The sequence below is a fragment of the Onychostoma macrolepis genome, chromosome 24 (assembly GCF_012432095.1).
Source record: "Onychostoma macrolepis isolate SWU-2019 chromosome 24, ASM1243209v1, whole genome shotgun sequence".
NCBI classification, from domain to species: Eukaryota; Metazoa; Chordata; class Actinopteri; order Cypriniformes; family Cyprinidae; genus Onychostoma; species Onychostoma macrolepis.
Genome location: NC_081178.1, coordinates 7,546,742 through 7,563,601, shown reverse-complemented (window position 1 = coordinate 7,563,601; position 16,860 = coordinate 7,546,742). Strand labels below are relative to the sequence as shown.

General features: G+C 38.0%; 1 protein-coding gene across 2 annotated transcripts in view; it reads right to left on the bottom strand.

Moving 5' to 3' along the window:
• Positions 1-2,573: 2,573 nt before the first annotated feature.
• LOC131533049 (guanine nucleotide exchange factor VAV3) overlaps positions 2,574-16,860 on the bottom strand; it is an 80,590-nt gene continuing 66,303 nt past the window's right edge. Inside the window, exons 21-28 of one of the 2 annotated variants that reach the window (XM_058765053.1) lie at positions 15,341-15,406; positions 14,759-14,793; positions 14,402-14,518; positions 13,852-13,939; positions 13,296-13,398; positions 9,425-9,505; positions 8,286-8,437; positions 2,574-6,079 (exon numbers count right to left, since the gene is read on the bottom strand). In XM_058765053.1, coding sequence (XP_058621036.1) covers positions 6,035-6,079; positions 8,286-8,437; positions 9,425-9,505; positions 13,296-13,398; positions 13,852-13,939; positions 14,402-14,518; positions 14,759-14,793; positions 15,341-15,406 — 687 coding nt within the window. In that variant the 3' untranslated portion in view covers positions 2,574-6,034. The remainder of the gene's footprint in view (positions 6,080-8,285; positions 8,438-9,424; positions 9,506-13,295; positions 13,399-13,851; positions 13,940-14,401; positions 14,519-14,758; positions 14,794-15,340; positions 15,407-16,860) is intronic. The other variant, XM_058765052.1, reaches the window with a different exon arrangement.

The window sequence follows — 16,860 nt, the reverse complement described above, 5'->3', positions numbered from 1 at the left end:
ATTAAATTAAATTAAATTAAATTAAATTAAATTAAATTAAATTAAATTAAATTAAATTAAATTAAATTAAATTAAAAAATTCTGATGAATAACAGAAAATTAAACTGAATAAACGTTTTGTGAGTAGGCCTATTTTGTTCTGTTATTCTCTATTTATTAGGGGGGGAAACATACATTTTAATTAGAAAATGGTACAACATTCCAAAATAAATTATTTAAATGTGATGAAATATCACTTTTACGAGTTCACAATAAATATCATGTTTATTCATGTTCCTCCAAACAAGTGTGACTGTTGCAGTGAGCTCAGTAAGCACACACCACACCATATAAGGAAAAAAGGTGGAGAATAAACAACCGCAAACAAACCTTATTGGTTCTCACAGCTGTTGTTGATGCAGTAGTGAACTTGAACAAAAACGTACACAATGATAGTGTCCTAACCATTGTATAAAATAACAAAATAAGAGCTTTGTAATCTGTTGTAGCAGTAGTACACTGTAAAAACTGATTTTTCAAAGTTGTAACAAACAGATTATTGGAGTGCATTTTACAAGAGAATACTATTTGTCTTTCTACTCCAAAATTTCATGTTTAATGTGTACCTTTTGAAATTTTCTACCAATTTCTGGTTGAAAATTGCTTCAAAGGAAATCCTACGCCTCATATTTTGTTTCGGCTACAGTGGTGAGCATATGTAATTAAGGGGTTGTTGTATTTTTCTGAAATGGCTCACAGGATGGAAGAAAGCATTCAGAACAGTGACGTCGCTATTAATGCATCAGGGAACTGCATGCGGGTGTGTGGGTGTGTGGATGTGGGGCGCAGGGCTTGATATTTACACGTCGGCTATGCCTTTTTCGCTGATGGCTCCCAGATGGCCACTGCTGCAAACGCTGCCCAACATGGATCTTTACCACAGTGGGCAAAAAGCAAATACTATGAGCTTTTACCGGCGCTCCATTATTAAAAACAATATCCTCTGCAGATCGTTGTATAATAATCAAAATACCAAGAAGGGCAAAGGTACAGCTCACTCGATATGAGAAAAATACAAAAACAGAGTGTGTTTCATTAAATGTCAAAGATGGTTTCATCTTGATGGAGGTGGGTATATAAAAGCAGTTTGTTTTGTTGATAGATGTCACTTTTGATGTGGTTTAACACGTCTTGCTTTAGTTCTAGGCTTTCACGGATGAGTCTGGTCTCTCTACATTTATACCAGCAAATGAGTGTTTACCTCAGGAGCCGAGAGAGGGGATAAAGGGGCTCGGGACTTCTGCCGCAGTCATGACTTTTCTGTAAATCAATCCTCATCTGCAGCTTTCTTCTGTAGGTGGGACGGGCAGACTCACATTGCTTTGAGGCGATAGATTGAGTCTCAGCAGACACCTCGAGCGCCTCATCACCAGCCGAATGACCCCATCGTCTTCTTCAGAATGTGTTCTCCTCCTCAGCTCAAACAGATGGAGACTGGCACTGTTTTAATCTCTGTTTTACACGTACATGCTTCTAGATGAATATAAAAGTTGACAGCAACTTAGTTCTCTTTCTAGCCGCATACATGAATGCATAAGTCTGCCAACCATGAGGCCTGATGCATTTTTAATTTTTTTTTGATCTAACTGAAATACAAAGGTCTCAAGAAAGCCTGCATTGTGCATTAAAGTTTTATTCTGTTGTTGCACTATACCTAAAACTAGAAACTCAACACATTTAACGGTTAATTAGAATAAGCTGAAATAAATAAAATATAAATATTAGATAAAAAAATAAAAAATAAAAACTACATTAAAAATAAACAAATTAATGCTTAGAAATAACATTATAAAATTACGAAAATAATTTTAAATTATAATGAAAACCAAATTCCATGCTAATTCAAAATATTAATAAAAACAGTTTAAATAATGATAATTTGTGATAAAAATGATTAAATAATGAAAGTTTATAAACTACACTAAAACTAGAAACTCCAATGCAGAGTTATCGTTTAATAAAACTAAAACTATTAAAAACATTTTGTCAAATGAATAAAATAATATATATTAGATAAAGCCTAAACTAAATGAAAATGTTGCCATTGCAACTAATTGAAAAAAACTAAAACAAATAAAAATTAAGACTGAAATAAAAAAAATAAACCTAAGAACAAATCAATAAATACTTCACAAAAGAAAAGAAAATTACTAAAAAAATATCTAAAATTATAATGAAAACTGAAAATTAAAGCTACTTCGAAATACTAATAAAAACTATTATAATAGTATATAATACTAAAGTAACACTGCTCCTAAGTCATAAAATATTGATTTTAATTCTTTAGACAAATAAGTTATTGTTATATTTCTCTGTACATCAGTAGAAAGTGAATATTTAAGGGTGGGTTTAATAAAACATTGGACACTTTTGATTATATTATTAAAAGCAAACAGTTCATTTTCTTTCCCCAATTCCTTCGGTTTTGAGTTAATTGGCACTTTGACTTTTATCATTTGATTAGTCAGCCCTGAAACCAACCATTTGTACGGCATCTCACTCCAAGTTTTTCTGCAAAAAAGACTGCCAAACAATTTGCAAAAAGAAGCAATATACATTTTATTGTAACTTTCTGTACATATATACAGTTGAAGTGCGATACAGCAGCTAGGTGGCGCTGCAGGGCACTCGGATTGCACTGCTACAGGTTAGGCCACTGCGGCCAGGCTTGTCTTTGGCTTGAGTGGACAACAGATAGATCATTACCCATGAGGCCTCAGAGTACCGGCTTTCTGTTACTCAAGGTTGCTTACATACAGTAAATATGGCTTTTTGCTCATTTAATAGCCCCAGAAATTGGTGCAAAATGCCACAAATGCAATTATTACACAAAAAAATATCACTAAAAAGACAGTACGGTTTAAGCATGAGACATTTAGAGACTCTTAACACTGCAAATATTTGTTGACTTAATTGTATGCCCACAGGACGCCCTCAGCATTACATACAAAAGTTTGAAAGACATCTAGATAAAGAGTGGAGAATATGATTATGAAGGTATGAGTGGAGAAAACAGAGAGAGAGAGAGAGAGAGAGAGGAAATAGAGGCAGAAATCCCTTTCCTTCGAGGTTAGAGATCGCTGGGTGATTAGTGGCCCACAACTCTGTGTTGAAACAGACTCTGCCGTATATAAATATATAACGATGTGTGGAAGCCTGTTAAATCCGTCCTGTCAGGGTTCATCTCTGGGGAGAGAGGAGTGGGAACAGATTACCGGTGAGAAAGCTTAGAAAACCAATTCTACCGCTCGCAGTTAGAGTGTAGGGAACTGTGCACCCAGGAGAAAACCATAATCTGCCTCGGGCACGGATTTCGCCCCAGATTTCGGTGCCAGACCAAAAATCCTCTTTCAGTCGATGCCCGAAAGAAAAAAAACAGCAATGCTAAAACAGACCTTTAACCTTTATAAATAAAGGGGGTGGGGGAGAGGTAGAGGCGATTTCTGACTGTGCCGTAAACAGCTGGTAAATGTGATTTTCCTAATGAGAAGTTAATCTATTTGAATCCTCTGTGACATAACAGCACTTCCTCTCAGAGAGGAAAGGACTGATACAGCATCACAGGAAAACACTGAATCTTTAAATATCACTGGGCCTTATGCTGCCTTAAAATCATGTCAGGATGATCGTATTTATTTTGAGCGTACATCAAAGTTATTAGGTGGGAAACTTTGAGCACATAATTGCTGAATGTTAATTAATGGATCATGGAGCATGTTGAATGTTGACTGTATAAAACTAAAACCATAAAACAATTTTTGTTTCATGAAATGAACTAAAAATATACTTCAGGTTTGCCAAAAAAAATAAAATTATAATATATATATATATATATTAGCATGTTTCCCCCAAAAATACTACTCTTAGCAGTCGTAGTTGGGAGGTGCAAATACTCATAAATACAAATGTTCCTGGATTTGAAGGCAACATTATGATGACTGGAAAAATACAATGAAGATAAAAAAGAAGGAACAAATAGCTCATAAGATGAAGATGAGAATGAAGAGAGAGAAGCACCTGGTAATGCTGCTGCCACTTAGTGGTGTTACACTGTGCTACATTGAGACAGACTTCACACAATGAGACGACTGATCAATACCTTATTCACATTATAAATTCATTATAACACAGATCAAGACCTATAAATCAATAAATATTTACCTTTTTACTCTACATATAGTTTCTCATTTTACAGGAATGAAAAAAAGTCTTGCTCACGTGACAACTCCTGAAGATTTTACAATACATTATATAGCTCTTTGGGAAGAAAAAAAAAAAGTAAAACAATAAAAAGATGGAGAAAGAACAGCCAGTTATAAATGGAGATGCTTTACATTGGACTGCTTTATAGGCACGTAGGAGTATATTTCTGTTCTCTACTGGCTTGAAGCTTTTCAGTCATTTGTCGGTATTCCTTTGAATGTCTTTTCCTGTCAAAGTCTCTTCTTAGATCACAAATAAATAAATATTCCTTTGTGAGTGCACTTTTATCTAACCATTTGAGACAAACCAGCGCTTTGACTGTTTCCTGATGTGACCTTTCTGTCACCTCAACACAGTCTAAACACGCTGAAAACTTCATTTCATCACAGTTTAGAGCCAGTTCAGATTGCAGGCAGATCTACATGTAGCTGCAGACAGGCCTTGTGTGTTACAGCACTGGAACATCTTGTAAAAATGAGTCCCAAAGGGGAATGAAGCAGGAAGTGAAAACAGCCAATATCCCATCCAACAGCACAGAACTATGCCATGGTTTTGATGCAATGAAGAAATAACTTACAAACTCGTGGCCAAGAATTTTGTCAGTGACTCTAGTGGTGAGCTAATTGACCGATATCTGTCAATTTGTGTCAATTTCCCTTAATTTAAGTCAATTTTGAATAGAAATAAGCATTTAATTATAGTGGTCAATATCATAATTTAATACAAATAATATATATATATATATATATATATATATATATATATATATTATTTTTATTTTTTTATTTTTTTATATATGAAATATTATATTTGCACAGTATTGGTCACCCTGCAATTTAGATATCAGACACGGACCCATATCAGTCTACCACTAGAGACATTCTTCAGCTTCTGATCCACTGGTGGATTTCAAACAGAATTATCGGTCTCATTGTTTTTCAATGTGTCAATTCTTCTTGCAAATGTGTGTAAATCCCCCTCATTAGTTGACTGTGAAGGCACTGTCTATGCTATCTAGTAGGATCCCTTCTGCATGGGGTGACACAATGCTTTTGGGGCTGGGGGCCCCTGCTGAAAAAGCTGTTTACAGGCTGTCACTGGGATCCCTTTTGTTTCCTGTCAATGTCTCGCTGCGCATCTCCCTGACGATGCGGTAGCGTGCAAATCAGATAAACAGGGCGTGACAAGCCCACAGTGTATCTCCGGAGATAAGCGCGACGCACAAAACAACCGGTCCTTCCTTTAAAGTGGAAATCTGAAAATAAGTGAGATTTCGTCGGATAGAAACAGGGAAGAGACAGCAATCAATTACCGCAGCCTACATGGCAAGGAGCTATGATCTTAATCGGAGATGAATAGCTGGGTGGGATTGTGGGCCGTGCGCGAGAACACCTCCGGGGCAGCACAGACACGGGGAGGGGGCGTCATCAATAATAGTGCAGGTAAGGAGGACTCAGGCAAGGTCAGGATAAACATGTTTCCCCATGAGCAGACAAACTGAAATAGCTCATGGCATAACCTCAGTCCAATTCCAGCGTTCCATCTCAGGCCCCAATTCACCTGCGACGCTCCATCCAGACACCCGGAAGGGTCTTTTAAGATGCGGCCTGGGGTTGTGTTTGATAATCTGCTCCCTGAGAGACAGTCTTTCAACTATCAAACCCCATGCACATCCTCCAGGATAGACAAACAAGACACAGAGAGAGCGGCCAAGCGCTTGCCCTTTTTCTGACTCAGTCCGTCTGCTTTTTTCCCTCCGTTTCCTTTCTCTTGTGTGCGATCGCTGAGCCGTTCACTCCTCGCCTTCTTCTACGTACGTGGAGGGGAACCAGCCCACCTGTGGATGAGACAGAACAGAAGGAATGAGTGATTAGAGGAGAAGGTTGCAGGGGGTATTACAGAGGATTTGCGTCACTTCATTGCCTGGATAACCTTGAGGATGCGCCTGCTGCAAGAGGAGGGGAGGAGGGTCGGCGCTGGATTGTTTAAGCACTTCCAGTGGCTGTACATGGGCCTGAGCAATAATATCCAGCAGGACAGTATGACAGAGCTGTTTTTCTTTGATCGGCCAAATCAGGGAGGGAGAGAGAGGAAGATGGAGCGAAAGAAACTGCGTTGTTGATTCTTGTCCTGTTCCTGCTATGGTCTACTATGACTATCTCAGTCATGCAAAATTTCTCACTTATTCAAAATACAAAACTCACAGTGATAAAAAAACTGGGTTAAATTTTTACTAATAATTAAAAAATATATAATTAATTAAATAACACTACTTGCTAAAAGCAATAGTATTAATAATAATACAGTAAAATTGATGTTTATTTAAATCATATCTAATAATATTAAAAATGTAAACAATTACTATTATTATTATTTACTTTTTAATTATTATTAAAATGTTTAAACTATTATTATTATTATTATTATTATATCAGTTTAAAATATATATATATATATATATATATATATATATATATTTTAGATTTCACTGTAGGCTGGACTGTCTATCACTAGGCAACAAAAATAGAAACCAAGCATCCATAAAACATAATTTCAAACACAACTCTTGACAATCACAGCTGGTTAGGACAAAACGCAGATTAACAAGGGAGAGATGTGATTTATTGGTTGACGTTTTATCGTGTCACACCTCGCTCACGCGCACGAATGCAACAGTTCTGTCCATTTCAGAAGGAGGCAGGGGGACCGTTCAAAGCACTGATCCCAAAATCTATTACTGGCATCCATAAAACAGCCCTGAACGTTTTATTCACTAAATTACACTTACAGCCTCCCTGATGAAACCATTATAAGACGGCTCAAGAGGCTCAAAAAAACATTTGACAGTTCGATGCGCTTTAAGTACAAATAAGCTTTTGGGCTCAGTATGAAATAATGCTGTTTAATTCGATAGTGATGCCACATTTTCCGTGCGTTTTCAGTTTTCTGTCATTCTTAGCAGGATGTCTGTCTTCTCAGATCAGAGAAGAGAAGCATGATATGAACAGACAGTATAAACAGACAGTACCTTCACATTTATTTAGAGTAAGCAGGTGCTCTGTGACTGTGCACTGAAAGCACTTTATATTTTAAAGCATTATATAATTTAAATATACCTCCTCTAAATATTAAATCTATTGAACTACTATTGTAAAGAAATTATATGAGAAGCAATTCACGACATGTACCAAAATGTGAAATATTTTTACCCATAATGCAATGCGTTCCCTCTGACCTTCTGTTTCCAGTGTGACAAATGAATTGGAAGTAAAAACATCCATGATTTTTAACATAGATTACCATTCAAAGATTTGAGGTTGGTAAGATTTTTGATATTTTTTCAAAGTAGTCTCTTTCTTATGTTTTAATCCAAAAATACAGTAAAAACTGTAATATTGTTAAACATTATTACAATTTAAAAGAACTATCTTCTATTTTGATATCTTTTATAATGTAATTTATTCCTGTGATACAAAGCTGAATTTTCAGCAACATTACTCCAGTCTTCTTCAGAAACCTGATTGCTGCTCAAGTAACATTTCTTGTTATTATCCATGTTGAAATAAGTTGTGCTGCTTAGTATTTTTGTAGAAACTGGATAGATGATAACTAGCTTGAGCACATTAACAAATAGAAAGTTTCAAAGAACAGCATTTATTTGAAATAAAAATATTTTGTGACATTATAAAATGTCTTTACTGTCAATTTGAATCAATTTAATGCATCCTTGCTGAATAAAAGCATTCATTTATTTAAAAAAAAAACTAACATAAGGAGTTTTTATTTTGTTTTTAGATTTTTTTTTTTTTTTAATTTAACAAAATTTACTTTAAAATGCAAAGAAGCATTTTTTCAGTGATGATAACTTGATACGACACGATCAACTAAAGATGCAACTAACATGAAACTGTCACAAATTTGTAAGACACTGTTTGAAACATCTATCATAGCGTAATATGCGTCACATACTATTTATGCAGTATATAATACGCAGTATGCAGTAAGCTAGTATGCATCCAAATTACATCTACAAACACACTCACCCGTCCATTGACTTCACCCCTCCACCAGCCATTGGCTCCAGTTTTGCTGTAGATCTTCACCACATCGCCCTCCTGCAGAGACAGTTCCCGTGTGTCCCGAGAGCTGAAGTCGTAGCGGGCGATCGCCACACCCATCACCTTAGGAGTGAACACTGTAGAGACAAGAAAAAAAGAGTGAAGCAAACATCACAGGACAAAAAGAAAGATGAGAATCAGACAAAATTAACCAGACAAACAAAGAGAGGATGGATGCAGCGGAGTCGGGCTGTACAGTCTCCCTAAGGACTCTTGTAATCACCGCACTCCTTCATGTGTTTGCCTGCCTTAGCACATCCACTCTAAATAAATGATTCTCGTGAATCTGGGACGGGTCCAATCACAGCTGAAGTGGCTGTTTTGATTATGTCTTGAGATGTGTCAACAGCATAATCCGCTGGGTTAATTACATTTCAGACGACTTTTCCCTCAAAAACACATCATGTTCCTTCTAGCAGCTCACTGACGTTTTGTTGGACCTGTTTGACGGTTCTTTCTAAATGTGGTGGGCCGAGGGAAATACGTGGTGGCGGATTCAAATGAGCCTTTGTTTTATCGGACTTCAGAGGCTCTGAGGACTTTGTGAACAGCAGCCAGAGAAGCTAGGCCTTCCGCCAGACGTGTGTTGATGAGATCCGCCTCGGTGCCAGGACGCTTTCTCTTCAGCTGTTTTAAAGTGAGCAAGACTTGTACAGACAGAGAACTGGCTGCCAGTTAGCTGCCGTCATGCTCAAAGTGAGAAGTTTGTAAAGGAGGGAGAGAGAGATGTCACAAAGTTAGCCCGACTCCTTTCTTTTCATCACGGCTCCCCTGACAAAAACCACCCATAATGACAGATCTAATAAGCTAACTGCCTGAAATGAGATAATGATGAGTCATATTGTCAGTCAGTCAGTGTCGTGCAGCTGACAAAGGACATATGGTGCATGCGGCTATGCGTTAGAGAAGATGATAGCGGCTGTGAGATGATCTATAAACAGACACGCACAATGAGATGGGAGGCGGGGTTAAACGCAGGGGGCGGCGAGTAAACATGGCAGCCTCAGATCTCCTGCGACCTTGACAAAACGACACCAATGGAGAAAGAAAACGTGTACCTGTACCTGACCAGAATGGGGCGGTAGAGGGGGGGACAAAGCTGTAGCCGGCGGGAGTTAGAAAAGACAGCCCGCAGAGCAGCGGGGCTGAGGTGGGCGGAGGCATGGGCGTGGTGGGGCGAGGCAGAGTGAGGTAGGGGTGCGGCAAGGGGAAGGAGAAGAAAAGCAAAAGAAAAAGCATGTTTAAGTCAAAAGCAACTTTTGCAAGCAGACAGAGCAGATTGTAAACAAATGCTAACTTCTTGCATCAACACTTGCCCTTGCCTTGTTCAGACTGTAAGTCCAAATCTGATCATATTTAACAAAGTTTGAGCTGAAAGCTGCACGGTTAATTGTTAAAAGATCGCAATCTTGATTCGAACAACCACACAATCTTATTCCAAAATACGGACATTCAAACGATCAAATAATTACTTGAATGAAGGTGTGCAGTTTATATAGTATATCAAAAAAGAGTCAATTAGCACTTGAAAGTAACTTGATGTTTTAAATAAAGATTGTATTGATTACGCTGTTGCACCAGTAGGTGGAGACAAGCGACTGTTAAAAAATGCATTTGTCATTAAATCATTCATCCAGTAATGAAGCAAGTGAAGTCTTTATGAGTGAGTCATTGAATCTTTCATTCAATAACTTTTTAATAATGCATTCAAATAAATTAGAGAGAGAGAGAGAGACTGCAGCGATTAACATTTTGTCAGTCCCTCTAGTAAATTATTAGTAAGTTATTTTGTTTTGTTGTCTTTTCGGAATTGTGGGAGAATCAAGATTTCTCTATTTTAAACAAAATTAACATGAAACCTCTTTGAATATTGAGACTGATGGGCACAGCAGTATGGGCATTCAATTATTTAAATCAGATCCCAACCGGAAACAGAAATAATCAGATTTGGACTGACAGTGTGAATATCTTCTACATTTGTGCCGTTGCCTAATAAGACATAGCAGTTAGTCGCAGTGGCTACATATTGTCATGCTGTAAGACAACATCTGTATTTCTATGATGCTGTTGTTGTTGTTGTTGTTGTTGTTTTTGCGTAGGCATACCAACACAACCTCATTCCATAGAAACCAATGCAGATATTTCAGAAAATAAAATAACACCACAAATCGGATCTAATCGGTTGCGATACACAGTGTGGATATTGAATTATTTTGATCAGATTCCAATCAGATACAGAAATATACAGATCTAGAATGACATTGTGAACACAACCTAAGAGATTCCCACCAGTAGAACACAAATGTCAGCTCTGGAATATTTCTATTCATGTCCCGTTCCACCGAGAACTATCGGTAAGGTTTGTGTTTACCAAAACTCCAGGAGCGTCTGTGCTCGACTGTGGCAGTGAAGCGAGTTCCCCTCACCATCTGATGCTCCATCTGACCTGCTCGGCCCAGAGCGTCACAGACCCCCAGTGTGTCAGGAACACAATATGTTTGAAGGCAGTGTAACACGTCAATGAACATTGAATAATCTGATGATTAGGAGTGTCAGGCTTAACCGTTGTTTTAGCACGTGTTCCTGGCCTACTTTTTAAAAGGTTCCACATTTTTGGAGCATAATGACTAAAAATAGCACCTCTAGATCGATTTTCATTTAATAAAAATAGTGCTAAAAATAATAATAATTACAGAGGTGGAGCTTCCCTTAAAACTACGGCTGTTCTTTTTTTTTCTATGAAATAATGTGGACTATGGAACATCCACAGAAAGATATAAGACATATTAAGAATATAAATTTGGTCAATTTTAAATTCATGATTGATTTTCCTCTTCCTGTGACTTCTCATTCTTTATTTTCTGTTTGTTCTCTAGCAAGCAGTTCAACTCTGACTGGGTTCAGAAGCATCTCATGTCTTTCTTAAACATCTGTTCAAAGTTTTGAAGGGACAACCCAAGCTGAGGCTAACCGAGCTCATGAATTTATGCAGGAGCACATGCTGTGTGTCTCCAAAAGGCCTTGTCTCCGACCACTACCCAACCTGTGATGTCCAAGCCGCTAACGGGCACTTGAGATTCCACCCACGTCACTCCAGGAGAACCAAACACCCATCCGCCCACTATTCTGCAAACTCTGCCAGGTTTAAACCTCCTGTCTTCAGCAAGTCATTATCCATAACGTAAATATTCAGGGTTATGGATTTGCCGTCCAACCCGCGTGCCTCGCTTCACATTTGATGGAATATAAGTAGAAACGCATCATAGCTGACAGCATCTCCAGCGCTTCCTGGATATAAATAAATATGAGGAAGGAAGGGGCAACCATCATGCAATTTGTTCTCCCTTCACCTGCGAATTAAAGCCACGATTATTTCTGTGTCCAACAAGAACATTGGAGGTCACACGGTACAGACTGCTTCCGTTCTGCAATACTGATTTTTTTTCTCTTGCTGTATGCTGCCTACGCAGGTTCAAGTTTACACTTAGAGTAGATGCTCCTAATGCTCTGTATGTGGCGTTCCCTGTCTGCTAGCGTGGTTTAAAGGTCTCGTGCAGAGGTTTACATAAAAGACTTTTCGTCTTTTCCATCTCAAAAACAATTGCATGTAATTTGCATTTATTGGCACATAAGCAGAAGCTGAGATGTAAAAAATGAAGCTGTGCTGCATGGAAATGGGCCTTGGGGGGTAAAAGGAGGAAAAACAGCAGCAATGCATGCTGGGAGATCCATTCTTTGGTCAGAGTCACTTTGTTAAAGCAGTGAAGTGTTTGAGTGACGTCCCCCCAGCTTCTCAATCTGCCAACATTTCCCAATTGTAACAAGACCCTCGCTGTGACATATGGAGCTACAATAAAATCTCATCTAAGCGCTGATTGCAATGCGCCATAAACTCTCAGATCAGGCTGTAAGCACAGCTCAGTAGTTCAGGGTTTTACTAATAGCCCACGTTTGAGGTTTTTAACTCGTTCCTCTCCCATAACTGGAGAACAACACAGATGTCTAAGGAGCTTTCATTATCACAAAGCCATGAACAGACAGATGTCTAAAACTTCTTTGGCCAGAAACATAGTCAAGTGAAAGTATGAAAAAGCTGACGTGAACGTTTAGCTAACGCAGAGAGCATGTGAATCAATTAATTAATTTGAATTAAAATGATAATTTATACTTGTACGTTATTTTTACATACTGTTTTATGATGTACTACAATACTGAGGTGCAGATAATTGCCACCATTTGCAATAAGTAGTATAAATAGCAGAAAATACTGCATCTACAGCTATTTGCACTTAGTGAAAATAGCATTGCTAAAAAAATACTGCTATTTTCACTTAGTGTAAATATTGCTTAATACACACAGCCGTATATAAATATAGATACTTTTTTTTTTATGTCATAAATAGGGCATAGAAATCTCTTCTGTTATGGCCTCAAGGTTGAGAAACTGCTATTTCCTTGTGGTATTTATAATACAACACGTATTTGCATTCTGACATTTCCAAAACATAAAATGTGATCTCAAAGCTAGAATCAAGCATACTTAGAAGTATTTGTGCTATACTAATTTACAATTATGAATTATGAAAACGCTAAGAGAAATCATACTGCTAAACATCAAGACACCTGAGAACACATGTTAAGATTTAGTCTCAAATCCGCATCAAACAGCTCAAAGACTTTCAATGTAGAAACACTGCTACCATAGCAACTGCCCTGGTGACCATAGCTACTGTCCATCACAACACATGTCACGTGTTTTGAACTATTGAACACAAAATCAAGAACATCATGAATCACTGTTTCTACTCAAACTAAGATTAAACAAACACCCTGAAGCTTTTGTGATAAATATAACAAGTGCATGTCTTGTTATTTCTGAGTTGTTCATGTGAATCTGCGACTAGCAATCTCTGTTTTTGTTAGCACGGTACGTACTGTTGGCTCCATTCTCCGGCTCTCGGTAGGCGAACTGCAGCGTGGTATCAAGTGTCCTGAATCCTTCCCGCAGAGAGTGATGTTTGTAATACTCGATCAGCTCCTGCATTAAACACACACATACGCTCAACATGATGTCAGTTCGCATAAAAGGGTAAATATCTACAGCCATTAAAGGGAAAATAAAAAATAAATATATGAACGGATTCAATACGACTCCAGCATTCACAATCCAATAATGTTATTTAACTGGCATTTGCGAGATCGAATCTAAAAGTGCTTTCAAAAAGAAGCTGACAAAAGACATTTGATTTTTCTGCAGAATAGAGACATTAAGCAGCGTGATTTCCTAATGCCCTTTAGAAGGCAAACAGATGACAAAACAAAAGGGATCGTAGAAATGATACAAAGAGATTCCAAACGTAATAAGCCGGTATAATGCAAACATTTATCTTTATTGTGCCGACCTTAAAAACATATGAGCGTAACATTTACTTTTCACTCTATATGATAAAGACGTTTTAATAATATTCTGGCACAAAACATTAGCACTTACTAAAATGCTTCTGAACTTCCTGTTTTCTGCAATGTGGAAGAGTCCCTCCTTTGTTAAGATCTTGATGTGTTTCACGTCGTTGTTGTACCTGTGGGCCATGAATAAATGATGAGAGTAATTTTCTGGTGATCATTGCGATCGATGCTGCCTATCCCCTATGGGGAGCTGCCATAGTAATGCATGGGGCAAAGAGCTTTTCATGCAGGGAGAAGGGGTCGATAGTGAGGGGTGGGGCGTCTCCATTAGTCCTTGGATTAAAAGTTACGAGCTCACATTTTTTTTAGAGAGAAAGCGCACAGGACCATCTAAAATCACTGAAAAAATGGCATCTCAGGGGCAGCTTTTGTCTTTTGACCTCGCGCTTGAACACACACACACACACCACTGAGTTGTGTTTGGGTTTTGCTGCTGTTGTTAATCATTAATATTGTTGTGGGTGGAATATTGCTCTTATGAAACTTTTTGTCAATTCGCCCATACTACTTTTTACCAATTATTTGTTGTTTATAAATTACACGGTAAAATAACCAAGTGTGCTGATTTAACTCACTTGATGCTGATGGCATATTCATTAAACTCTCGGCTTCTGTGACGGACCAGGTACGTGCTGCTCCTCCTGTTGAGCAGCGCTGCCTCTGCCTGCAGCCTCTCCATTGGGCCTGCGAACCTGAATGAAAGGTCAGAGGTGAGAGGTCAGAGGTGAAGACTTGACGGGCAACATATGAGGTTAATAGCTAACAAGGCAATTATAGTGCTGACTTGTGGCTGCACCCAAAATGTCACATGTATTTACATTTATAGTAAAGAGAATGGGATTTTTCACATTAGAGCAACACAAAAAAAAAAAATTGGTAGATGGTAATAACAAAAATATATATCATTCTGGTAGTGAGAATGAAGATCATACCAAGGCTGAGAAGAGTAGTCAACAGGTTTGGGTACCTAAAAAATAAAAATGGATGAAAAAGAGGTGAGAAACGGGATTAAATAAAGAAAGTAGAGTACACATATGTGCGCTTTTGTTCTTGAAATTCAACTCAACCTGATTTTCATACAGTATTTTTAACTCACAGCTCAAGTCTGGGACAATACAGCTCATAAAAGTGCTCAAATCTGCCCCAGTTACTGTATCTTTTTACAACCACAATTGGTTTTCTAAATGCACTCATAAAGATAACCTAGCATATTTTTCCTTAAAATGACTTGTACATAATTATGATTGTAAATCATCTTGCAAATAATAGCAGGGCATGAGGACAGAATGTGATAACACACTATTCACAAGATAAACCAGTGTTGCAGTAAACAAACACACAATCACCCACAATGCATTCAAAGACAGCCCTGAAGTGGTGCTTGCATACCTAAACCATCTGAAAACAACATGCACACAAGGACAAGTCTACCTTGCCTTGATCGTATTTGTTTTGTTTGGCAGAGAATAGAGATTCATTTTAGCATTATAATATAATTTGGTATTTGTACTCACACATGGGCAAGGCTTCACTGCGTCGCTTGGAAAGAAGCCAACCTCCTTAGTTGCCAGGACTTTACCCTGAAACCATGGCAGATAATTACATTACGTTCAGCTGGGCAACTCCTCCTCAATAATTCAGTAACAATTAGTACTTAACACGACATGCAACAAATTTACAGCCGAGAGTTCATCAGAGCTGAAAAAGTCTTGGGAGAATACAAGAGGAATACCAGGAGAATCAAGAAACAATATAATGCATCCAGCAGAATGTCCCCCAAAAATCATGTTTTTTATTTATTTTTTTATTTTTTGTTTGTTTAAAAAAAGAAAGATTGCATGCGCATCCTAATTTGCATACTATCCATTCTAAATAGTAAATGAATAGTAATTTGTTGCATGTTTTTTCTCTTGCTCCTTTTTTGCTTTGTTTTTTTTTTAATTGCAGTTTTAAGGAACGCTATGCTGCCACTGGATAGTTGACTCAAAAATGAAAATGTGCTGAAAATTTACTCACACTCAGGCCTTTCAAAATGTAGATGAATTTGTTTATTCATTAGAACAGCATTACATCACTTGCTCACCAATGGATCCTCTGCAGTGAATGGGTGCCGTCAGAATGAGAGTACAAACAGCTGATAAAAACACCACAATCCACATGACTCCAGTCCATAAATTAACATCTTGCTTGCGGATTATTGTGTTGTTTTTATAAGCAGTTTAAACTCTCATTCTGACGGCACCCATTCACTGCAGAGGATCCACTGATGAACAAGTGATGTAATGCTAAATTTCTCCAAATCTGTTCTGATGAGGAAACAAATGAATCTACAGCTTAAATAGCCTGAGGGTGAGTAAAATTTCAGCAAATTCATTTTTGGGTGAATTATTCCTTTAAAAAATTGAAATTTGAGGTAATACATTTAGATGGTAGATGTTAACAAGATATAGCTGTCGCTGATTTAACAACAATTGATGGTTCTCTAGCCCAAAGTGGCAGTAATACTCAGATATTTCTCTTCCTCCTCGTTCTCAGACGGTCTTCCAGGGAGACGTAGAAAGTGCATTTCTGTCTCATCTACCTTTTCCTTAAACAAATTTGATTTGTAAGTGGATCCTTAAGCACACCCTCCCACCCTCCGCCCCAATGCATTTAGTGCATTGACATTTTATCAGCACTCACGATGCCGCCCCACTATTGGTTGTTGCTCAGATAAGGGCCTAATAATGATTAAACTCATAACCCTGTTAGATCAAACAGATGGCAACCAAAGGCCCAAATGAAATTACAGTGAGTGATTGTGTTTGTCTAGGCACCAGAGCGGCAATAATTGTCTCCGGGTTACCAGGGCTACGAGGGCTCTGATCGTCCTTTGCTCCGTCCGGAACTGCCGCGGGACGCTGGATATTATGAGGTCTCAGGTGACACGGGCGGTGTAATTTTGCATGAGTTCAAATTGAATAAATCAACTTCCGGGTGCACGGGACAGCTGGGCGTTCAGAGCCTGCAGCGGACGGCGGTCTTAGAATGAGGC